At 37.1% G+C, this 26,889-nt stretch overlaps 1 protein-coding gene across 1 annotated transcript; it reads right to left on the reverse strand.

The window, feature by feature from the left end:
- On the reverse strand, positions 1-26,889 carry SHCBP1 (SHC binding and spindle associated 1). Its single transcript, XM_047079202.1, has 13 exons — positions 26,781-26,889; positions 23,989-24,156; positions 23,692-23,807; positions 22,065-22,273; positions 17,293-17,385; positions 14,102-14,335; positions 13,843-14,011; positions 13,413-13,533; positions 10,317-10,448; positions 9,557-9,675; positions 3,520-3,606; positions 3,002-3,143; positions 1-1,171 (listed from the first exon to the last, which is right to left on the reverse strand). Exons 1-13 carry the CDS (start codon positions 26,887-26,889, stop codon positions 846-848), a joined length of 2,025 nt encoding a protein of 674 aa, XP_046935158.1. The 3' UTR covers positions 1-845.

The raw sequence follows: 26,889 nt of genomic DNA on the forward strand, positions 1-26,889 counted from the left end.
GCATATTAATGTCACATATACTTTTTAAAAATATAAATATCTTTAAAAGCTGTGTCTTACAATATGATATTCAAGAACACAGAGCTGATACAGGTTGTAAAAGAAACCACTATGTGTAAGATATTTGAAATCTGATCAGAATACTGTTATGGTCAAAGAAAAACACCTTCTTTTTAATCATTCATATTCAGCAACAGTGAAAATGTTCTACATACGCATTGGCTCTGAATAACACATCTCATATCTGTTTCAAACCTGCCATGCTATCTATTACTGTTTTGATGATTACACTGTTCAACACAAAAATGCATCCCACTCAAATTCTCAATAGTACGTCTGATTATGCAGATAACTTCCTAATAATAAAAACTTATTTTAAGACAAGTAGTATGCAAATATATCATGGAATTCAGACTTGCTGTAATTGGGAGAAAAAGACAAGTGTAAAGAACACTGCACATTTGACATTTGACACCTACTGCATTTCTGTGCACTCATCTTGCATTCCCTTTAGTCTTTGAAGTGCTAGGTTAAAAGTGTATTTACACTAGAAAGTTACTGATAGGCTTAATAATATGAGAGAACTATGTGTTTGAGAAAGCAAGACTTTCTGGATAAGAAATCTTCAAATATTTTCTATTTTATATGTTTTTATGACCTTCCTTATAAAAGGGAATGTTTCATGTGCAACACCTGCAGATAGAAATAGATGTACATTTCACTCGAACCCAATCAAATATATCAAATATAAAATACAGACATGAAGCAAACTATGATAGCAGCAGTGATTCTCAGGGCAGCATGTGCAAAATCCAATATTTTGCTATCTATTTATATCACGGTGGTCAGAAAAGAAATGTGCCAAAACTCCCTTTCCCATTCCATTTGAACTGGTTCCCCACAATTGAAACAAACATCTCCTGTGACATTAAGTTGTCATCAGCTTGCGTGATCCCCAGTTCACTCAACCTTTTCTTCTTCATCTGACCCTTCTGTGTGGAGGCAGCAACTAGTTCATTTACAATTTCACAGTTGCCTTCCACTTGCTCAGAAAGATTAGATCTTGCATAAAGCTCCATTTTGCCAGTTGTACATTGAATCAGCTCTTCTAGATCCACCCTTTCCGCTGTGTCTGCCTCCTCACTTGTCGGAATTTTAAGTGCTCTATTTTCTGAAGAAACAAACAAATTATAACAAATACAGTAAAATGTACAAAATAACGCAACAAAAAATATATATACTCCTATATTCTAAAAAAATTGTTTTAATGTTTATTTATTATTGAGAGAGAGAGAGAGAGAGAGAGAGCATGAGCAGGGAAGGGGAAGAGAGAGGAGACACAGAATCCAAAGCAGACGCCCGGCTCCGAGCTGTCAGCACAGAGCCTGACGCAGGACTCGAACTCACAAACCACGAGATCATGACCTGAGCGAAGTCGGATGCTTAACCGACTGAGCTACCCAGGTGCCCCTATATTTCTATATTCTAATTAAAGCTTTTAAGTTTTTACTGCCAAGGATTCCTGCTGTCATCTGACTGGATTCCATGAACTCTTTGCCATAAGTATTTCAATAAGCAGTTGTCTTAGTCTTTGTACCAAGACTTTCTGACCCTCATACAGGATTATCAATTTTGAATTATTTTCTATTTTTATTCTAGAATCTCATTCACTCAACGGACCCTTTCTGGATATTGACTACCTACTATAAGCACGGTGTTAGGAGATAGACACAAAGATTAGTAAGAGTGTCACTATTCCCAAAGGAACTCTCCTTCTAGCAGCTAATGCCAGCATTAGAAGTGAGTGCTTACTGAGGGGCAGAATTCTAGATGGCCCCTATGATGCCCACCCCCCTGGTGTTACTTTCGGGATTGTTAAGTGGCAAAAGAATTTTGCACATGTAATTAAGGTTACTAATCAGCTGACTCTAAGGAAATATTTCAGGTGTCCCTAATCTAATCACTTGGACCTTTTAAAAGTTGGGGTTTTGTTCTGGCTAGATGAAGAAGAGGAAAGTATGAAGAAATTCAAAACATGAGAGATTTGAAGCATGAACAAAATTTGCCTTAAGGAAGTTTAACTTGAGGAAAGTTGCTGAGATAGAGGAGGTTATGGGGGCAAGGACTGGACAGTGGCCTCTAGAAGCTGAAGCAATCCTCAGGCAATTGTAAAAAAAAAAAAAAAAAAAAAAAAAAATGGAGACCTCAGTCCTACAACCTCAAGGAAATGGATTTTGCCAACAATATGAATGAGCTCAGAAGCAGATTTCCCCCTCAGAGCTCTCAGATCAAAGCCCACTCCCCTTAACTTCACCCTTCTGAGACCCTAAGCACGTAATGCAGCCAAGCCCACCTGGACTTCTGACCTACATAACTGTGAGAAGAAAAAGAACTCACAGATAACTAGACTGTATCCTGATGGATGACGAGGACTACTTTCCTCATCCATGCCAATGCATAATCCCTCTCTGACTAAGATTTCACAGTAATCTGGGTCATGGCTTAAAAGTCACAAATTTCCTACTGAGCTCAGTTTTCCTGCCAAGAAAGATAGTTAACAGGGAGGCATTTACTTCTGCCAATAAAAAATAGAGACAAACTCCACAATCCCCTCCAGTAAATGCAGCCTTCAATCTGGCACATGCATTTCTCTGCCTCCATCCTTAACAAATGTCAGCAGGAGCTACCATTTCTATCATATGCTCAGCTTTATTCTATAAATGCACAGAAAGCCAAGCATGATAAGAGAACCGCAGGACCACAGAAACCACACACCAGGGTTTTGAATGAATAGGTGAACTAGTTGACCTTGAAAGTTTCTTTCACCCTGAGAGTCTACAATGTTACAGCCTTCCCAAGTTTCTCTATCTCAGAGTCCAAGCATATGCCAGTTATCTTTGTTAAGGAGAGGAAGACTCAGATCCTTAATAAGAGTTTAATGCTGAAATAAAGTAAACTAGGATCACATTTTTATTTTTAAAAATCACTAAATAAAACATACCTTCAGTTTCATCTTGGACATTTTCTTGCAGGTCAGAGAAGATTGTAGGTTTCACCAAGACAACACCATAACCTTCATTATTATGTATGACATTATTCACCATGGATATTTTGGGAATGTCATAATGCTCATCTAAGAAGTCCTGTGACATTGAAAACAAATGTTTTAAGGAACTGTCACATTCAACACTGCCTGCTTTAAAAATCTTCTCACTGTTTTCAGGCTATTCTAAAAATAAAGTAGAAAGCTATGCTTATTAATATGTTGTAGCACAGTCTGAGCTCTGAATGACACAGCATTCCTCTGTCATTTCTGCAGATCTATAGATAGCAAAGTATTCTCACAAAAGACCCTCAATCACCAACTATTGATATCAAGATTATTAAGATGTATGTACTGTTTGTGCTTTTCAAAACCAAACAATAGAACTCAACTTGGGAATTTAACAAAACACAATTATTTCTTAGATGAAACCATTCTAACCTTTGGAAAGAGGGTGTTTTAGCAGGTTCACTCACCTTAATGAGTATCCCTTCCTTGCAGTGATGGATCCCATTGTCACTCAAGGTGCACTTACTCCCGGGATATATTTCTATACCAGCACCCTACAAGTTACATTTCAAGGTATCACAATCAGTATTTTAAGGCAGGACTACAAGAGAAGATTTATTACAATCATTTCTTAAACCTTAACACAGTGTAAATATAAAGTGTTTTACAGAAAGTTTTATTAGATATTTCTAATCAACATTTCTATTTGCTCCATTTCCAGCAAGTTGTCTATCATTTATCACTTTCAAAAACCACACGCAGAGACACACACAAAACAGTGGCTAAGATGATCAACACTTGATTATTGTTCCACTCCCTTTCATTCTGGATAAGTCAGTTTTCTGATTCTGCCAAATAAAAAAAACAAAATATTTAACAATTTTGCACTTATTCAAAATGATCATCCTGAGATACTAAATTAGTTGGAGAATGGTATTTGAGTCTAGTAAAATATTGCAATTTAAGTATAGAAAGAAGACCTGATATTTTTAAAAACACACTAGTTTTAAAACATCCCAACATAACCTAAAAATCACTTCTATGAGCTAAACAATTAATAGCCTCCACTAGTACACACATGTTAAAATTAGCAACCAATTCAAGTGACTCAATAAAACAAAGTAACCAGAAAGATTCATGCATGGCACAATTCTTTCACAGTGTCCCTTAGGACCACATGGTACCAATTAAGTAACAGTAACAGGAATAATTTACTTCCTAAAACTATACTAAGCACTTTGGGAAGTAAAAATAATTCACTCAAACCTCTATAGTTATTTAAGAAATCATTTTGGGAATAATTTAATATACAATATCATACATGAAGAAGAGCTGCTATTAACCATTTATAAGACACCTACCACATATATGTTGAGTTTTTTTTCTAAGAGTAGTAGTAAACCATGAGAAAATATTTATTATTAATTCCCCTTTTGGGGATACAAGAACACATATGGCTAGATGGCTAATCTAACTCTCTACTAAGTAAAAAAAAAATCTTCCAATTGGGCTTTCTTCCCCAGACATGAAGCTGAAGAATCTGGCAATCCATAAACACAAGACACAGACCAGAAAAGCCTTCCAAAAAGCCTGAACTCTCTAGCCAAAGGACCAGGCAGTTTAGAAAGACAGAAGACTTTCAGATAATTATAGCTCTATGCCAGTCAAACACCACAGACAAAAATAGTGGCCCATCCCCATGTTGGCAAATGCTAAGAGGAGAGAATAGACTTTCACCTTCTCAAGGCTGTAACCAGGCACCCCAACTCTCCCAATGGGGTGGTGTCAGAGAAAGCCAAGCAGGAAGCCAGGATTTGCATCCCCACCAGCCGGTAACAAGGCCCTAGCAGCATCGCTGGAGACTACACACTCCCACCCAACAGTCACAAGATGCCACTCCCTCTCACCACTAGAGCAGTATCAGAGCAGGCCTGGTACAAAGTCTGGACTTTCACCATTGCTCAGTGGTAACAAGGCCACTGTCATGGGCCACAGTGTCAGTGGGCACCATGCTGGAAACCAGAATTTCCATCCCCTCCCAGCAGTAACAAAGAGCTATCCCACTGAAACAAGTATCAATGGAGGCTAAAATGGGGAACCTGGGTTTCTACCTCCTTCCACCAGCAGTACCCTTCATCCCTTCCCCTCCTGTAAGGGTGTCACTTAAACTAAAACAGAAGATCCAGACTCTCATAATGTAGTACAAAATGTCCAGGTTTTGATGGAAAATCACCTGTCATACCAAGAACCAGGAAGATGTCAAACTGAATAAGATGGTCAATAGATGCCAAAACCAAGATGTCAAAGATATTAGAATTAGCTGACAATGATTTTAATTTTTTTTTTTTTCAACGTTTATTTATTTTTGGGACAGAGAGAGACAGAGCATGAACGGGGGAGGGACAGAGAGAGAGGGAGACACAGAATCGGAAACAGGCTCCAGGCTCTGAGCCATCAGCCCAGAGCCCGACGCGGGGCTCGAACTCACGGACCGCGAGATCGTGACCTGGCTGAAGTGGGACGCTTAACCGACTGCGCCACCCAGGCGCCCCATTTTTTTTAATTTTTTTTTTTTTCAACGTTTATTTATTTTTGGGACAGAGAGAGACAGAGCATGAACGGGGGAGGGACAGAGAGAGAGGGAGACACAGAATCGGAAACAGGCTCCAGGCTCTGAGCCATCAGCCCAGAGCCCGACGCGGGGCAGCTGACAATGATTTTAAAGCATCCATGATAAATAGGCTTTAAGAAGCAATTACGAACATACTTAAATGAAAAATTAAAGGCGCACAAAGAAAGTCTCAGTGAAAAAAACAGAAGATATGAAAGACCAAATGGAAATTTCAGAACTCAAAAATAACTGAAATAAAAAGCTCTGTGGATGGACTCAACAGCAAAAAGGAAAACAAGGAGGAAAGAATCAGTGAACTAGTAAGATAGAACAGTAGAAATTACCCAACCTAAACAACACAGAGAAAATTCACTGAAAAAGAAAAGTGAACAGAGCCTCAGGGACCAATAAGACTATAACAAACTACCAATATCAAGAATGAAATGAGATACCAGCACTGACCCTGCAGACATCAAAAGGTTAAAGACTAAGGGAATACCACAAATAACTATACCTGTAAATTTGACAACTTAGCAGAAGAAATGGTCACCTGCCCCCCCAGGCTGGTGTGAGGCCTAACGGGCTGGGTGGGAGGTGGTACATATAACACATGGTGCTCCAGGAGTCACTGGTGCCACTGCCACCAAACAGGAAAGCCCTTCACCACTGACCTGGCACCCATCCACAGGAGCTCTGTAACCTATCAGCATATCTGTTAACTCACTCAGTATGAAATAGGTCATTTGAACAGCCCTATAACTGTTAAGGAAATTGAATTCATAATTTTAAAATTCCCAAAAAAGAAATCTCCAGGCCCAGATGGTTTCACTGGAAAAATCTACCAAACATTTAAAGAATTAATACAAATTAGTGAAGGGAATACTTCCAAATTCATTTTATGAAGCTAATATTATCCTGATAACAAAACTTGACAAAGATAGTGCAAATAAAGAAAACTTCAGACCAATATCTCTCATGAATACAGATGTAAAAATTCCTCACAAAACATTGGCAAATATATTACAGCAATATATTAAAAAATATACACTATGACTAAATTGTGTTTATTCCAGGGGTGCAAAACTGGTTCAAAATTTGAAAATCAATTAATGTAACCCACCATTTTCTTTCTTCCAAAAAGAAAAATCATGTAATCATATGAAATGATTAAGGAAAAACATCTAACAAACATCAACACACAGTGATTACAAAAATTATCACAAAAGAGAAATAGAGAACTTACTCAACTTGATAAAGATTATCTACAAAAAGCCTATAATTAACCTTATACTTAATGGTATAATACTGAATACATTCTCCCTGATATCAAGAACAAGTAAGGATGTCCACCCTCACCACTCTTATTCAGCATAGCGCTGGAAGTTCTAGTCAGTGCCATAAAGCAAAAAAAAAAAAAAAGGAAACAAAACCATACAGATCAGAAGGGAAGAAATAAAACTGTCCCTATTTGCAAATGATATGATAGTCATGTAGAAAATCCCAAGCAATCTACAAAAACATTCCTAGAACTAATAAGAAAAGTCAGCAAGGTCACAGGATATGTGACAAACAATAGTCAATTGTATTGTATACTAGCAATGAACACATGGACATTGAAATTAAAAATATGAGATGACTTATAATCACTTAAAAATGAAATATTTACATAGAAATCTAAGAAAACACATACAAGACTTGTATTCTAAAAATTATGGAATACTGATGAAAGAAATCAAAGATGAAAATAAATGGGAGAGAGAGTGTTCACAAGATTGGAAGACTCAACATAAAAAAGATGTCCATCCTCCCCAAATTGATATACAGTTTTATTAGAATTCCTATCAAAATCGCACCAAGATTTTTTGTAGACAGAGACCATATTTTTCTAAAACTTATATTGACAGGCAAAGGAACCAGAATAGTTGAAACCATTTTGGAAAAGACAAAGTGGGAGGAATCACTGTATCAAATTTCAAGACTCAACATACAGTAGCAGATATTGGTGGAGGGACAGGTACACAGATCAGTGGAATGGAATGGAGAACCTAGAAATGGACCTACACAAATTTTCCAGATGATTTTTGACAAAGGTAGAAAACCAATTTATCAAAGGAAGAGCCGCCTTTTCAAGAAATGGTATGGTTACAACTGGACATCTATGGGCAAAAAAATAAATTAACCTTAATCTAAAACTCATATTTACACCAAAATTTACTCAAAAAATGGATCATGACCTTAAATGTAAAATGTAAACTATGAAATTTTTAGGAAAAAAAATAAAAGAAAATCTTTGATATCTAAGGCTGGGCAAAGAGTTCTTGTACTTAACACCAAAAGCACTACCCCACAAAAGGGAAAATCAGTAAATTGGACTTCACTTAAAGCTTTTCTTTGTAGAAGCCCAAGTGAAGAAAATGAAAAGACAAGCTACAGTTTAGCATACAAATCTGCAAACCAAATACCCACCAGAGGACTAGTATCTAGAATATAAAAAGAACTCTCCAAAATCTACAGTAAAAAAGAACAAATAATCCGATTAGAAAATGGGCAGAAGTCATGAATAGACATTTCACTGAAGAGAAGGATGGCACGTAAGAATATGAAAAAATGTTCAATATCATTAACCACTAGGTAAATGAAAAGTAAAACCACATACCTATCAGAATGGCTAAAATTTAAAAAAACAAATGCTGGTAAGGATATGGAGAAACTATATCACTCAAACACTGCTGATGGGAATGTAAAATGGTGTAACTACTCTGGAAAACAGTTTGGCCGTGTCTTTAAAAAAAAAAAAGTAAACATGTAGCTACCATGTGCACTCCTGGGCATTGACACCAGAGAAATGAAAAGTGCTCACACAGTAACCTGTACACAAATGTTTGCAGCAGCTTTATTTACAATAGCCAAAACCTGGAAAAAACCCAGATATCCTTCAACGGGTAAATAGTTAAACAAACTGGAATATGCTAGAATACTATTCAGCAATAAAAAAAGAACAAACACTTTGCACCTGGAACAACTTGGATGAATCTCCAGAGAATTGTGCTGAGTGAAAAAAGTCAATCCCAGAAGGTTACATTCTGTATGATTATGTTTACGTAACATTCTTGACAAAATAATAGAAATGGAGAAGAGACTAAAGTTTGCCAGTGATTAAGGAAGAGGTCTGAAGGAGAGGCAAGTGGATGTGGCTATCAAAGGCAACATGCAGGATCCTTGGAGTGATAGAAATACTCGACTGAATCATGTTATCCTGTTGTGCTACAGTTTTCCAAGATGTTACAATTATGGGGAAACTAGTACAGAGTATCCATATAGGACCATTCTGTATAATTTCTTACAACAGTACGTTAGCTCAGCAATAATCTCAAAATAAAAAGTCTCATTTAAAAAAAGCAACTCAGGGCGCCTGGGTGGCTCAGTCGATTGGGTGTCCGACTTCGGCTCAGGTCACGATCTCGTGGCCTATGAGTTCAAGCCCCCCATCGGGCTCTGTGCTGGCAGCTCAAAACCTGGAGCCTGCTTCAGAGATTCTGTGTCTCCCTCTCCTTCAGCCCCTCCCCAACTCATGCTCTGTCTCTGTCTCAAAAATAAATAAACATTAAAAAAAAATTTTTTTAAAAGAGCAACTGAGCTTCAATTGCTACAAAACTGTTTGCAAAATTAACAAATGTGAAGGGTCTAAATCTCAAAGTTATCCTAGAGAAACTGTCAGATTTCTTATTTTTCTTCCTTACACAATTGACTCTGGCTGATTTAGTGTATATAAGTGTCTGAACTTCTTTGAGGAAAGAGAACGGGAGTGTACATCTTTACATCTTGGTCCCACATTTTACTTATTTAGAACTTAAACCTAAACTTCTTTCCCAAAAGATAAGAGATTATCCTACCTTGGCACCATATAAATCTGAGTTCTTCATTAAAAATTCTGCTGATGTTCGCACCGTGACTCCTGTAGTTTCACACTGCAGCACACAGTTTTCCAATGTGGTCTTACCACGATGAATGACTAGAATGAAAACATGCAATCAAATGCTTTAAGTAATGTGTGTTTTCCAATATTAGAAATGGTCTAGAGCTGACATTAGGTGGTCTAAATATTTCACTAGCCACCATGTAAACTTTGTTATTGGAATTACAAATTCATAATTTACAAAACAATGGCTAAAATCTAAAAGCAGCATTTTAAAAAAGAATGATCTCAGAAACGTAAAACCAAGTTAAAAAGCACTTTTCATTACCAAAAAAGTATCAGAAAGTAACTTTCATGAGTATCCTGGAAGGGAGAAGAAAAGGAGACCAATTCTAGAAAGGGAATACAGATCCTAGGAAACAAATACCAGCACAATGGGAAAATAGCTGCATTGAGTTTAGGGCTAATCGAAAACAAAGAACACAGACCACAATATTGGAATGTTTGAAAGAAAAAAATGATCACAAAGAAACCAATATTAAACTAACAAATTTTCAGAATAGACTGAACTATTTTTTACTTTAGAGTAAGCTTCCTAAGTCATCATGTTATGTGTACATAAATAATTAATCAGTCTTCCATATACTCAAGAGTAAGTTTATTAAATTGCATTTTCCAGGGAAAGTAAAGTTTTCCTTCCTGGAACAAAATAATACATGAAATATTCAGATACTTACTCAAGATTCCTTCTACAGCATCATGCTGAATAAATTTTATGCTTGAGATCTTAATATCTGCACCTGTACAATCCACAAAAGTGTCTCCTTTGCCCCTCTTTTCTATCACAATATCATCTGGTAGACCATATCCTAAGGAAGAGAGCAAGAGTGTTTAAGATGCTTGAGGGGAAATGTCTAAACACAAAATTGCTACAGTAGATTTCTCTATTTCAAATGACCACAAATGATATTTGAAACCAGTCAACCACGTTGCATTTAAGTAAAATCTAATTATCTCCTCACATATCTTGTTTAATTTAAACCAGGGTGTACAATTTTTAATTATAACAACTCCTCAATTTGCTCCCATTATCAGGAAGACTACCCTATCAACCATCTCAGACCAGGTCAGCACTAAATTTGCTTACAAAACTGCTATATAAAAGTAAATAATCCTAAATACTCACAGCTGGCTCAAAAAGTTTTAAAAATGCATTTAACCCTTAAAAGTTTTTTTCCCTACTCTAAAATCCTATTATTCTAATACAAATTAGGTTTGAAAAATCCTAGGCATTTCTCAAGATTTTTAAATTTTAGTATTCTCTTAAACAGGTTGACTTAGAACCTGACAGATGGACTTAAAACAATTTCAGTTATTGAAAAAACAGGTCTACTCATGAACCAATAAAAAACAATGGAGCTCTACAAATTCCAAACTAATAATGCAGGCCAGACCTCTGAATGGGCTTACAAAACCTGGAGTGTCAGAAAACTAGAGAAGTTGTCTGACTTTCATCATAAAACGGAATCACATAGAAAAAGCTGTAAGAACTAAGTCTCAGTGTCTAAGATGAGCCTTTGTTTGAGTAAATGAAAGCAGTCACTACATTAAACAGGCAAAACCAATAAAGTTTTCTGTACTCAAAGGACACAGACAAGCCTTTGGGGGCACTGAAGAATACAAGAGGACTCCATATTTGGGGGTAATGCCAGTGGTGGACTCTGGATGATTGGATTGTAAGTAATTTCTCTTTCTGATTTCTTTTGTGTCTGCCTGCAGTTGGAACATTTTCTACGATAACCATTATGTTTATCATCAAAAAAATTAAAAACTAAAAAAATTTGCCATATTGAGGAAAAAAATTAAGCTTATTACATTAACAAGCTACATATTCTTAGCAATTTAAAACATAAAACCATCATTTAAGCAAATGTACTAAACAAGAAAGAAAAACCCTACTATAGGTACTGTTAACACCCTGCACATAGTAGGTACTCAATTATATATCTCTTGTGATAAGTGTTAGCTATAGATCAGTCAGATAAGCTATCAGATAAGCCTTAATCTTCTTACTCATGAACAGGTACTCCATATATTCACATAGATATACCACCTGATTCCCCAAATTCTCAGAAATGCCCCCTGTTAGTAAATCTATAGTCATTTTTACACTTAATCCTCAGATATCTATATGGTTATTTATGACACTTTGGCAATTTCATTATTAATTTCCTCACCAACCTAGGAAGAACTGCTATCCACCATACAATCTATAATATCAATGCTATTTTCACTATGCTAAAAAATAAAGTGTTTTTATTGCAGTGATTTATCCTGCAGATGTGTTATTTATACACACACATCTATTATATATCAAATATTTGGAGAAGGGAAAGAACAAAAATTACATACATAAAACAAAAAAGGGGGTAAAGTGATGTACTAGTGAACAGCAGGAAATTAAACTCCCAGCCTTGCTTCCATTAAGAAGTTTTGACAAGATAAAGATAAAGAGCATAGCTTAAGCAGTTTGTGAACAGCTGCACAAGTCCCAAAATGATATATGATTTTTTGCATTACAAGCTTTATTGCTAACTTGAAGCTTTTTTGGTAAATAGTTGAACAGGTGCATCTAAATTTAATATGTTATGGAAATACATAGGACCATGAAGAACAACTGTAAAGTAACCTAACTTTAGGAATCACTCTAAATGTACAATAAGATTATGACAGCCTAAAAAGTTATTTTTAATACAATCTTTCAACATTAATGTTCTCATAAGTATACTTTGGTCAAGATACGAAGTAGAATTTGACATTCAGCAAGTTTAAAGAATGAATAAGATAAAGATTTTTGGTCCACTTTCAAGTTGGACCTGCACCTATGCAGAAATACGTTAAATTTAAAACAAAAACCATGCATCAACACATCCATAACATATAAGAAATGAAGAGTAGGCAGGAAATAAAAAATACTAAACCTTAAAAAATATTCCTAGGGAAAATTTTTATTCTAGAAATGAAATTTCCTTTCCATAAACCACCTACATTCTGGAAAATATGCTTCTTCGTAATGGTCTTTTTTTCTCTATGTGCTTATTTTCCCAACACATACAATGCCACAAAAAAATCATACCTCAAGTTGCTCAAACACTGAGTCAATGTCCCACACACTTTAAATATATATATATGTATATGTATAAATATACATACATATATATTTATGTATATTTATATATATATATATATATATATATATTTTTTTTTTTTTTTTTTTGAGAGACAGAGAGAGAGGACACATGTGGCAGGCGGGCACACGTGGGAAAAGGGCAGAGGGTAGAGAGAGAATCTTAAGCAGCCAGCACAGAGCCAAGGCAGGGCTCAATCTCACAACTGTGAAATCATGACTTGAGCCAAAATCAGGAGTTAGTAGCTTAACCAACTGAACCACCCAGGCTCTCCTAAATACTCAAAATATTTTAAGGAAATTCATTTGAAATCAAATAGAATTAATCATATTCTTGGAGTTTCAACAAGATCAGTGACTTACTGTTTTCTTTTTTTTTTTTAATTTTTTTTTTCAACGTTTTTTATTTATTTTGGGGACAGAGAGAGACAGAGCATGAACGGGGGAGGGGCAGAGAGAGAGGGAGACACAGAATCGGAAACAGGCTCCAGGCTCCGAGCCATCCGCCCAGAGCCTGACGCGGGGCTCGAACTCACGGACCGCGAGATCGTGACCTGGCTGAAGTCGACGCTTAACCCCAGTGACTTACTGTTTTCTTAAGCATTATCATGCCAGAGAGTTTGGTCGCATGATATTCCAGACTCACCTTCCAACTCAATGGAGTCAGCAATGGCGAATGTGCCATGTACCATGTAATGGCCAGGACAAACAATCACAGTGTCACCTTCATAGCAGGCATTTATAGCAGACAATGGATCACTATGGAACTAGAAAACAACAACATATTGCAAATATACACCCCCAAAAGCAACCTACATATCACTCCAGGTACTCTCATGTTTCACTTTCAAAGTGCCAAAACCACATACTTAAAAAAAATATCTCCTCAGCTACTGCACTGAACCCAACACGTGCTTGGTAAGTGACTAATGCTTATGAAAGGCAGGGCTCTCACTACTACCCATTTCACAAAAAATCAACTCTGGGAAGCTCCTATAAACGCTTTGTAGAATTCAGGAAAACCTGGCCTGAATTAGAAGAGAAAAAGCCACCTGCAGCAAAAAAACTCCTTTTACCTGAATTTCTGTTTCTTCCTTACAAGGCTCCTGACAAAGCCTGTCCCTGAGCAGAGACCGCAGCAGACCAGTCATCATGGTGGAGGAGACCACATGCGTGACCTTCTGACCATTTGGACGAATGCCCTTTGCTTGGATATTCGAATTCTTCTGATAACCAAACACGTATCTTAGAGAAACCAACAGACCTATCAGTTCTCAGTAAGATAGCTGGTTAGAAAAGATGCCAACTAGCTAAGAATAACAAAGACACACATACCTCAACAATGGATTCTCAATGAGTTTTAGCTTTTGTTTCAACTGTTCCATCTCTGAATATAATTTTAACCCTTCAACCATGGAGATGTTTTCCTGCTCGGAATCGGAGTTACAATTTGACAAACTGCTTCTCAGATTTAAAAATTTCCTGTAACTGTCCTCACATTGGGACAACAGATTGCGGTAATCAACAATAAGTCCTGAAGGAACTCGATCTTCAAGGATGTCATAATGCCTGCAAGTTTAAAAGCAAATTGAAATACACTGCCTTTCTGATATATTTTCCTATCATTAAAACAGCCCATTTAGTCCTTAAAGACCAGGAAGAAAAGCATTTTATAATACATAACTCAGTACACGTTAAGTCTTTCTGAATAGCACTCTATTATAAGTGGAAGCTATTGAAAGTTTTAAGGATCACTTTATTAAAGTTACTAGCTTTTCTTGCTTTGGGGAGTTGCTGGGTTTTATTCTTAGATCCAAGCATTTGTTATTTACAAACACTGAAAGTCCATGTTTCACAATTTGTAATCATTATTTAATAAAAATTATTTTCTCATATATTAGATTCAAAATCTTAAGTGAATGTCAGAGGGCAATCTGGGAGTGTGGATGGGAAGGGAAGTATCTCAAGTAGTTTCATAACAATGTCGAAGATGACCATATTTATAAGATTGAAAAATAAAAATGATTCAAGTCATCTAGTCCTTCCTCACATTTAAAGCCCTACAGCAAAAAATTATGCTGAATATTCCCTTAGGAAGATTATAACAGTATTTCAAAAACATAAGCCTTTGAGATTCTCAGAAAAAAATATAAAGCTGCCATTACTAGAGAGTGATTGAAACAAAATAACCTTGTACTGGACAACCTTACTGGTACTTAAAATTTATTATTAGTTTGTATATCTTCACAAATATATAGACAGAACAAAAAGTATTTCTAGATGCAATAAAATAATTTATGAATGTACAATCAAGTTAATGGACATGAAATTAATGGATTTGAAAATAAACTGCAATATTATTGTCATTACCTAGTGTTTTAAAATAATTGCTTTATTTCTCACTTAAAAGTATATTGACTAGCTATGCCTGAGGCTAGAGTTTTTCAACCTTGGCTGCATATTAGAATCACTGGGGAGCTTTTAAAAATACAAATGCTCAGGTCCCCATTCAGACCAATTAAATTGGTCTCCAGAAGTAGAGAGGTTTTGTTTTTTTTTAAAGTTCCTTGGGGATTCTAATGTGCAGTGAAGGTTGAAAACTATTGCCTTAGATGATGTTTTTCTAACTTAGTCATGCTCTAAATAAGATAGGGGGGAAAAACAGAACCACATCCTAAACAAATTTACATGAAATTACAGTTAACATTCAAACACTACTTAAAATGAATAAAAAATAATTTTTTCCACTTTTCAAGTAAATGAATTAGGTGAAGCTTGAAAAGCAAGGATTTTGTCTGCTTTGGTTAATCCATACTCATTTAAAGATATTCTAGAAATCCACTTTGCAAACAAAAAATTGGGAACCAAACCACTGACTGCTTGATCAGGTCTATTAAGTTATGAAGATTAAGACTCAAATTTTAAAATAAATTTCTTAGCATTTCCAATATCCATGCCAATCAGCTATGTCTTCTCATTAAAGTGATACTTTGTGGTCTGGAAGCAATGAACCAACATCTGTGTCTCAGACCCATAAGCTTTGAAGTACAGCGTTTTGAATTAAAAAGGAAAAATATTTACCTCACAGTGCAAAATCAAGACAGTATGGTTTGATTCCCTTTAAATCCTGCATGTTCATAACACTACTCCTCTCTTTGCCCAGGGACCTTTTTAAAGAGTCTGCCTACATTTAATAACATTCCAGTTTCCCCATCAAGTACCATAGTTTTCTTCTCCATAACTTAAAACAATTCCTCCCTTACACTTTCTTATCTGCCAGGGATGTAAAAGGTAAATATGTAAATCATCTCTTGTTGTTTGAACATGTAAAGCTGTCAAATCAGAATACAGTCTTTTCCAAGTAAAGATCAAATTTGCTAGATACACATTATTCACCTACCATTACATTTCACTTCAATCAAAACCAATCATTGCTCTCTAAGAGCAAGCATAACAAAACTAGAAAATATGCAAGCTTATTGAAATTCTGGCATTTTATTGAATACGTTATGGGAAAATAGGAAATGCATGATGGAAAAACTGGAAAGGCTAAATAGAAATCACACATAATTCTAAACCAGGAGGAACCATTAACCATACTTTTCACATGTTTTTTACTTATTATTTACTATGTAAATCAAGAGAAATTTACCAAATCTATTTGGGTTCCACGAAAATGTAAAGGGTTACTGCCTTACCTTATGTAGCAAAATCATCTTTCACACAGGGAAAAAAAATCACCTTCTATAATTTTTTTTTTTTTTTAGTGCAAGTTCTAATTTTATTCTTACTGCAGCACTGCCTATTAAATTACCACTCATGAATACAAGAAAATTACCTGGTCTTAGAGTACCATCTAGTGGAAATCTGAATACTATGTGGGTTGCATAGTTAAGTTACATTTTTTGTAATGTGTTTTTCCCTAAAAAATATGACAATTCTTCTTCTTCTTAGAAGAAGATTGTGTTTCAGTAATTAGTATATTTTTATGCACCACCAATATTAATTGTTTAGTATTTTTATCTATTTGTCAAATAAGATTTAAGGACAAGAACTTGACAAAACATCCTGAGATAATTCTGTTAGTTTAGCCCAGTGTCTTTTACTATAGGAACTTAGAATAAAGCCAAATATTTTTAAAAGTACTCTTTTAAAAAATTAAAGCAAAAGAAATATCTTATAATTCAACTAACTTCTTTATTTCTCAAATAATTGTCTTTGAATTTAACACAGGGTTTCTTTTAAACACATTAGCTCAAACTGAGTTTTATTCAGACTTACAAAACAGTGAGCTGTTTAATTTCAGTGTCCCTGAACTCAGCTTTTAGACTCAAGTGTATAAACACTAAAAATAGGTTTCTCTGCATTCGTACAGGTTTCATTTAATAACTCGTCAATGGGTTATCCTATTTGTATAGCGGCCTGCTTCTGTGTGTGGGCCCTTGGAGTAACATACACCAGACAGGTAAAATAAACCATGGACAGTTCTTTTTCCAACATGGACAAGGTCACTAGCAAATACTTACAATCTCAATCGAGGTTCAACACATCTGACAAAATAATCATACTCATCCTCCTCTTCTTCATCCCAGCTCCTCCAAATGTTTTGATAGAAAAATCTGAAAAGGAAACTCATATCATTCAAATTAATCACTGGCTCAGTGTTAGGGTTTTGGAGAGTGCAAGCTAAAGAGTAAATCACAACAACTGTATCAGTGATGATAGAGAACGCTGCATAAATGCTAGACTTGATAGTTTTGAGTCATACAAGAACTTTTTTAGATTGACTAAAGAAGAAGTTTTCTACAACACTGTTTCCATTACCACCTCTTTTTAATCAGAAGAACTATTTATTGACCATCTGTAATTGGGTAGATGGTAGTGTCATTTGTTAAGATAGGAAAGACTGGGAGAGAAAAAGGTTTGGGGTTGAAAACAGTTTGAACTGAGATGCCTATGTGACCTCCAAGTGGATGATGTCAAGAGCGAATATGAATATATATGCCCAAAGCCCAAGGGAAATATCAGAGCTAAAGACATAAATCTAGGAGTTGTCAGCATATTGATGACATTAAAGCAACAGATGAGATCATCTAGGGAAATAATATAAAACAGCAGTTCTCAAACCTGATTCTGCATGTTAAAGTTCCCCAGGAAGCTTTTAAAAATTGATTCCCAAACCTATCCCAGACCGATAAATCAGAACCTTTGCAAAAGGCAGGAGGGGGACAGGGGTTGGGTGCAAGATCCATATTTTTTTAACCCCTCCCCCCCCCAAGCGATTGAACAAATTTTTATTATGGAAAATTTCAAACATCCACAAGAGCAAGTAGTATCATGAACACCGTTTATGCATTAACCAGCTTCAACAATTATCAATGCATAGGCTATTTTATTTCATCTCTACCCTACCCACTTACTTCTCTGCTCCCCACCCCCACCATCTCAACACTGGATTTACTTTAAAGCAAATGTCAAACATACAACATTCACAAATTTTAGCATATAGCTCTAAAATAAATCTTTACACCAAGAAAGTGTTATAATTTCTTAATATCCAAATATCCAGTCAGTATTGAATTTTCCCTATCTGTCTCTTCTGCTATTGTTGCTGTTATTGTTTTATCATTGGCTTGTTCAAATCAGGATCCAAACAAGGGTCAGCTATTGCATTTAATTAAATCACAGTTATTCTATAGATTATCCCTCCCTCCTTTTCTCTTTGCAATTTATTTAAGTTTCCCACACTCTGAATTTTATTGATTGCATCCCCATGGGGTCATTTAACATGTTCTTCCGCTTCTTTTACTTCTGGTAAACAGAAAGTAAGATCTAAAGACTTGATCAGCTTTGGGAAAGATGTTTTGGCAAGGATACTTAAAGACGGACACAATGTACTTCCATCAGGAAGCATAAGATACCTGGTCATCTCTTCTGATGATGAGGTTAAGAATGACCAGTGCATTCAGGTGTTGTCAACCGGATCCATCTACTACAGAGTTCCCCATCAGTTTTTCACCAATGGTTGTAGCAGCCAACCACAATTATTGCCTAGAACCTTTATTTTATTACAAGTTGCAAAATAGTGATATTCTGATCCTATCATTCTTTCTTCATGTATTAGTTGGACTACTCCTATAAAACACAATCCCCAGGGGCACCTGGAGGATCAGTCAGTTGAACATCTGACTTTGGCTCAGGTCATGATCTTGCAGTTCATGAGTTCGAGCCCCACATTGGGCTTGCTGCTGTCAGCCTGTCAGTGCAGAGCCCACTTCAGATCCTCTGTACCCCCTCTCTGCCCCTCCTCTGCTTGCGCTCTCCCCGAAATAAATATTTAAAAAAACAAAAACAAAAGCAATTCCCAGGTAATTCTAATGTGCTTCCAAGGCTGATTAAAGAGAGAGAAGGGTAGATAGTCTAGGACCGATCCCTGGGTAACTCCAACATTTTAAAGTTTTGAGCAAGAGAGGAAGAGCCAAGATGACTAAGAAGATGGAAGAGTGTGTGTTAGGAAGATGGGAGTGATCAAATAACTAGAATGTGACCAAGAGGGAAAGCAAGATGAGATCAGAAAAGAGATGACTGGGAAGGAGAACATGGAGGACTTTGGTGACCTTAAGCACAATTTCAGTGGTTCTGTGGGGCAGAAGCATTACTGGAATGCCAGGAGGTGCAGACTGTGACTACACAGAATTCTGTCAAGAAGTTCTGCTGTGAGGACACGTGGGTGGCACCTGGGTTAAGCGATCGACTTCGACTCAGGTTATAATCTCACAGTTCGTGAGTCAAGACCCACATCAGGCTCTGTGCTGACCACTCACAGCCTGGAGCCTGCTTCAGATTCTGTGTCTCCCTCAGTCTCTGCCCCTCCCTCACTAGTGCTCTATCTCTCAAAAATAAATAAGCATTAAAAAAATTTAAAAAAAAAAAGTTCTGCTATGAAAAGGAAGGAGCAGTGAAAATAAAGCCATCTCTTAATTCTTGTAGATTGGACTGCCGGTCTCTTCACCCTCTAGTCATCTCAAAAAAAAAAAAAAAAAAAGAACCTGAGCATGCGTTTACTCAGTTAAAAAACTCTGCTGGCTGCTGCCCTCACAACGAAGTTCAAATTCCTGAGCTTGGCGGTATTACTTGGATTCACAATCTGGCTACAGAGCACCTCTCTTGTCAGACCTCTTGCATGCAAACTCCCATTTCACAAGGTCTTTCAAACTTCCATGTGAAATGCTGGTCAGGCTGTCCACCTTCTCCACCTGGTGAACTTATATTTACATTTCAAGACTTAGCTCAAGTATTATCCTCACCAGTACCATACTGGGCATTCACACACATCACTCACATCTGCACCTCCTCCAGTGTTTATTCTCTCAAGACCAAAACCTTAACTTCTGGCTTATCCACTCATATCTCCTCATCCCCCACATCCACTCGGCCACCAAGTCCCAGCCATCCTACCTTCTCAGTAAGCTTCCATGTGTCCTCTCCACACCCCACTCTAGCCCACTCTCTTGCCCGATCTTCTTATTCCATCTCCCTCCATTTGTTTTTCACACAGCAGCCAGAACAAATCTTTTAAAACACAAAGCTGATCCTATTCACCCTTGAATAAAAACCTTTTTCAGTGCTTCCGCAGTGCTTTTACAGATAAAATGATTAATTGGCCCATGAAGTCCCACAACGTCTGACTCCTGACAACCTCTAAGCTAGTTTCATAAGTCTTCCCCATTACTGTCTGTGTTCCAGCTATAATGGCCTTCCAGTTCCTTAAATTCACTCAGCTCCTGAACCAGTTCCCTCCCCACCCTTGCCACACCCCTTTCACGTAGCCAACCCTTCAGACCCAAGTTCAAATGTCATTTCTTCAGGAAACAACCATGTAACAGCCACCTGACCTAGTCTTAGAATACTCTAATTCTTCATTGCACTCACTGCAGTTTCCAATCACATTTATACCTTCATGTGATTAAGATTCATCTCCCACCTTTAGAATGAAGCCCGCTGGTGGTGGTGATTGTGTCTGTTTCATGTACCAATCAAATCAGGACCCAGCACTTGAATACTCATTGAATAAAAAACAAACGAGAACCCTCATAACTTTTCTGGGCATTGACCAGAATCTGAGTCCTCAAAATGAAGAATAAATTTAGCCAGGCTCACCTTCAAATACCATTACTAATTCCAGATACTTGTCTTTCTACCAACTTCAATACCCATAAAGCTTCATTCCCTGATTCCTAATTTCCTAAACTCATCAATTATCCCTTTACCTTCAAAGGCTTCAGTTGACAGATTTTTTTCAAGTGAGAGAAACTGGTTCTGAACAGAAACCAGTTCTTTAGATTTATATTGCTTGGCCAAATACTGAATATCTAGGGTTAAAAGTTCTTGTGTACAATTAGAAATTTTCCATAAGATCTTGGAAGCTGGACCCGAAACACTCTGCTTCTTTGTGGAACATCGAAATTAAGCTCAGCAAAACCAGGTTAACTCACTAATGGCATAAAAAGTGAAAACTACAAGACACTATGCTACTATAATCCAGTCTCCCAGCTCCTAGAGGAATAGAAGTCCATTTTTAAATAATCAAAAGTCAGCCTTCCTTAGTGAATATACTTATAATAAAGAAGATTCAAAAGAACTATCTGTATCAGGAACTATCTGACAAAAGATTTATCTGACGATGGTTAACAGAAAGGAGGTGAATGAGGGGATGGGTGAAATAGGTGATGGAGATTAAGGAGAGCACTTTTGATGGGCATCGGGTGATAAATGGAACTGCTGAATCACTATAAGTATCCCCTAAGTATCCTGGAAGCGGCCTGAGAAAACATCTTTGGTCAGATACATTCTTGGGAAAAAAAGTGTGTCTTATCGGTGTAGAAGACATAGTGTACCACCTCCTTCACTTTCTTTCCTTTCTTCATATTCAAGTACTTTAATCATAAGCCTTAGCCTCCAGAACTTTTAAGAGTTTCTAAACATATACAAACCAAATGAAGAATCCCGTATCTTTTGTTAACATTTAAGGACACTGAATGAAGGCCATACAGGAATTCTTTGGGTTTTTTTTTTCAACTTTTCTATAAGTCTGAAATTATCTCAAAATGAAAACTTAAAATCTTTTTTAAATTTTTTTTAATTTAAAAAAGATTTCCCTATCTTTGAACATTTTAAAATACTGCAATGACCAACTTTATAGTTTGAGTTTTAAATCTAGGTATATAATGCAGACCAGAATTACTGCATTTCATCCAGTCTCAGGCCACAAGGTTATTTTTATCAACTCTCTTCCTACCTGACATGTTCAACTGCAAGAGCTGTCTGGTCAAATACTCCAGAATCATCAAACACCACCCACAGCTCTTGCAGGGGCAACCGATGTTCCTTCAGATCGAGGAGCTCATTCATACAATCCAAGGTAAAAGTGCTCACTTGAGATTCACAGAGGTACGGGTTGGCAAGCCTCACTACTGCCTTCAAGGCTGCAAAGTCCACATCTGTGACCTGAAATTTAAAATATTACTTACATGGAAATAAAAATTAAGACAAATATAAAACACTACTTATAGCCTGATTTTTTAAAGCATGAAATGGGAACACAGAGCCTTCTTCCATAATATAAAAAATAAACAAGAAGGGCCTGGTTCTTACCCATATGGAGCTTACATTGTAATGAGAATTGAGAAGACAAACAAGACTGTGATAAGCATTTGACAAAGCGTAACTAGCAGGGGTGATGGTCTGGTTTTGCTGGGATGGTAGGGAAAAGTATAGGATGAAAGGGAAGCAGCCATCTGAAGATCAGGCAGGTGAAAAAGCCCTGTGGCAGACTGGCTGCTGGAGCAGGAGAAAGGCAGTGTTTCTTGCTGGAACCAAAGGGAAGAAATGGGCAAAGGAAGGGGCAGCAGTAGATGAAGTGAGAGAGAGGGGCAAGGAGATCAGGACAGAAAGGGCATTGGAAGGAACTTGGGTTTTGTGTTCTCTAGATAAAGAGAAACCACAAAGCCAACACCAAGGCTTTAGTAAATGCAATGCATTAGAGGTTTTAAGCAGAGGAATGGCACATTTCTCTTTTAAAACAATGACTCTGATAACTTTTAGAGAATAAGTCAGGGTAGAGGTGGGAGATTGAACATGGACAGAAGACATGGATTGTAACGACACTATCATAATCAAATTAATAGGCCTTTACTGCAACCAAAGATATTAGCATAACCCAAAATTCAAAAGTCCCCAGGAACAGCTGCCACCTACTGCCTCATACATAATCACTGCAGAAAGTGATGTCATTTTAAAAAGGAGCTGCAGCAACAACTTGTATTCTTACTCCCTGGTTTAACATTTTAGTTTAACAGGGTTTTTTGTGGTCTAGTTAACAAACACTGAGAAAAATTCACAGCTGTAATTAGAGTGCAAATTTAGTGTAAAAGGCCCAGTCAGCTGAAAAATAAGATTGTTTTTACTTTTGACAATGGGACACATTATCAAGAGATTAACCACATATCTACAAATTTGTTAGGCAAAAAAATAGGTCAGTTTTTAAATGCCTGTTGGGTTTGAGCTACTTAATGGACTACAACTAAGAAGGTAAAAAATTAATTGAAACTCAGTTGACTTCATAATGAGGCCTCTTTATTTCTTAAATGGTCTCAAATACCTCCTCCACTTCATAGATTTATAAACCATTTCCCCTTGTCAAAGGACACTGAAACTTACACCACCTCAATTCCCTGGTAACTCCTCCTTGACTGCCTTTAAAATTTGCGGAACATTCCATACACCATGACAATTAGATGTGAAAAACATGTTATTTTCAATCAGCTCATAAACTTTAATTAAAAATAAGCACTTTGGCTGTAACAGTCTGAAGGAAAGTGCTTTTAGCAAGAGACAAATGCCTTTAACAACAGAATTAAATTTACCTCAACCAGCACCTCAAACACATTAGTGTGCCAGACTGCCCGCCATCCAGATGGTTCAAGGACCTTCTCCAAGAACTCAGCTGTGAATTCTCTTACTTCAGAGGCCTTGCAGTCAGCTACAAACAAATTAAACACAATAAGAATTGAGACTGCATAAAGCAGAGAAAAGTTAACAAATCTACTTAAATCTACTTTCTCAGAATCAACTGGCAAGTCTGGGGGACTGAGATAAACAATCTACGTGTAAACTGAAAAGATAAAAGCAGTAAAAAAGGAAAAAAAAAAAACCCTACTTACCTAAAATGTAATCTTGATAAGCTCTGAATCGCTCATAGAACAAAAGTTGACTTGTCTGGAATATTTCTGGGAAATGAGTCTTTCCTTCAGGCACAAAACTTTGTAAACTAGTACCCCGCTTATCATGATTGCTACAATCACTGCATGAATCTTCATCTTGGAACAGAGCTACAAGAACAATGAAAACAAGCAGGCTTAGAAACTCCAAACAAAATATAAACAAGGATTTGGGAGCAATGCTTTATTTACCTTTATCACTGTCATAAGAAACCAGTTTTCCAAACTTGAAAATATCACAAAAACCAAGTTCTACTTTGAAACAGTAAGAACTTAAAATGTTTCATAGGTTAGGTCTTTGTTGTTCTGTGAAGTTTTTCAAAGAGGCAGAGGAAAAGGGTTGTTTTTGATTCACTGTAAGTTACCAAAGATCTCCTTTAAAGAATAAAGCTGTGATTCTTACTGTAGCTAGCAACTTATAATAATGGTCAAATATCTTACAGTATTTTTTTCCCCAAAACAATTCCATAAAGTTTCATTAAAGTTAGGAGCTGCTTTCCTATAGTCCTTCTCAAAATAAGTTGAAGCCTTTCTTTATTTTCTTCAATATCAGTCTGTCAATGGCCCCTCAATAAACAAGGATGAGAAATTCTTAATAATGCATAAGGTTTACTTCGCTAAAGCTACTAGGTTCCTCCTCACTAATTTCAGTAACTATGTCTAAGGAAAAGATTAGAAAATGCTAATCACATTAGGTTTGGGCTGTATGTAATTATGTTTTATAAGGCATGATTTGGCCAGTGGCATATCTAATTCTGTGTAATGCGATGTTTTTAATAGACAAAATGGCTACTAAATAAACAATGCAGAGGGTAGCATTTAAGCTGGCAAAATAATTTCCATAGGTTATCTGAGACTGTTATTAACAGCAGTCTTCCCACCCCACCCCCCAGCTCCATGTATTTTCTCCTTGCTTTGACTTCTTTGCTTCTGTTCAGGCCACCAGAGCTACTTGACCTCACAAATGACCCACAGTGTACTCAGAGGTCTACTGCTCACAAATGCCAATGCACATGAAACTAAAAGGGCATCAATACCTCACTAGCTGTGGGGCAATCTCTCTGTGCGTCAATTTCCTCTCCTATAAAGGAAAGGTGAAAATAGCATGCTTATTTCAATTAAATTAAGATAATTAAATTATTTATTAATCACAACAGTAATATATAAATAGTATATATAAATGTTAAAGAAATAATACCTTTGCCTCACACCCATTAGGATGGCAATTATCAAAAAACAACAAGAAAAACTATCAGGGAAACAAGTGTTAGTGAGGATATGGAGAAGGAGGAACTCTTGTAAACTGTTGTAGGCATGTAAAATGGTACGGCTGCTATGGAGAACAGTATGGTGGTCCCCCAAAACCCTAAAAATAGAATTACCTTATGACCCAGCAATTTGACTTCTGAGTATATACCCAAAAGAACTGAAAGCAGGACCTCCAAAAGATATTTGTATACCCATGTTCATAGCAGCATTATTCACAATAGCTAAAAGGTGGGAGCAATCCAAGTGTCCATCAATGGATGAATGGAAGGAAATGAATGAAAAAGGAAGGAAATGCTGACATCTGCTACACCATGGATGAACCGTGAGGACATGATGCTAAATGAAATAAGCCAGTAACAGGAAGAGAAATACTGTATGATTTCACTGATAATGAGGTACTTAATCAAAATCATAAAGACAGAAAGTATAATGATCATAGCCAGGGGATGAGGGAGAGGAGGATGGGAAATTATTATTCAATAGGAATAGAGTTTCAGTTTAGAAGATAACAGTTATGGGAATGGACGGTGGTGATGGCTGCATAACAGTCTGAATATATTTAATAACACTGAACTGTACAATTAAAAATTAAGACAGTAAACTTTGTTTTATGTGTATTTTAACACAATACAAAAAGCAAAGGATACCTTACTTCAGCACAATTCTTTACCGCCACTTTGAAAGCATTACTTTTCACACATTATTTCACTTAATCTTCAACATTCTATTAAGACCATTGGCTCTGTTTTCCAGAAAAGAAAACTGAGGCCAAGTGACTTTTGCCAGGTCACAAGAGGGATTACTAGTGGAATTAAGTCATACATGTTTTCTCACTTTGCCAAGTCTCTTTCCACTACACAATCCAACTGCAAATGTTAAAGGAAAATCCTGAACAGCTTAAAAATATCAGGACAAATAATAATAACGGAAATCTCCACAAAGAGGTAGACAGGACTGAGAATTACACTTCGGTTCTATTTTTAGACTGTCCCATATTGGCTCCCCTAACTTTGGGCGTGTCACCTACTCTCGGTGCGCAGGGCTACCCAGGCCAAGGGTTCAAGTTTCTTATCTTTCAGTTAAGGGAGAATGGTTCATGATCTACCTTGAGCTGGAGATGAAAAATAGGAGACGTCTTTCCACAGGTGAACACGCACAAAGCACCCGGAAGCCCACCCAGATATCCAGGTTGGAAATTCCTGGCCAGGCTCAACTCCCTCCAGTCTCGCGGAAGCTGAAGCCAGATGGGGCGGGGAGAAGGGGAGATGCCCAGGGTACCTCCCGACTTTGGCGTCCTGAGGGGCGGTCGGAGCCTCGCACTGTCACCACCGCCACTCTTGAGAGCTGGGTCCGGAAGCCCAAATAAGACCCAGGCGCCCTTTGAAAGTCCCGACGCCCCCAGGACCCCGCGGAAAGGGTCCGCCGCTAGAAGGCGGCTCCTCGGGCCCGGCATAACGGGTGCTCACCTTTCTCCAGAGGCGCTGTCGACTCCTCGACCGCCCAGCCCGTGCGCTCCGGCTGGGGAACCATCGCCTGCGACCCCAGCCCGCCAGCCGCCAGCAACCCGTCAGCCAT

Source organism: Lynx rufus, unplaced genomic scaffold, assembly GCF_022079265.1.
Source record: "Lynx rufus isolate CCGP_SWC_20201006 ecotype Redwood Valley unplaced genomic scaffold, mLynRuf1.p SCAF_16, whole genome shotgun sequence".
In the NCBI taxonomy this organism is placed as follows: domain Eukaryota; kingdom Metazoa; phylum Chordata; class Mammalia; order Carnivora; family Felidae; genus Lynx; species Lynx rufus.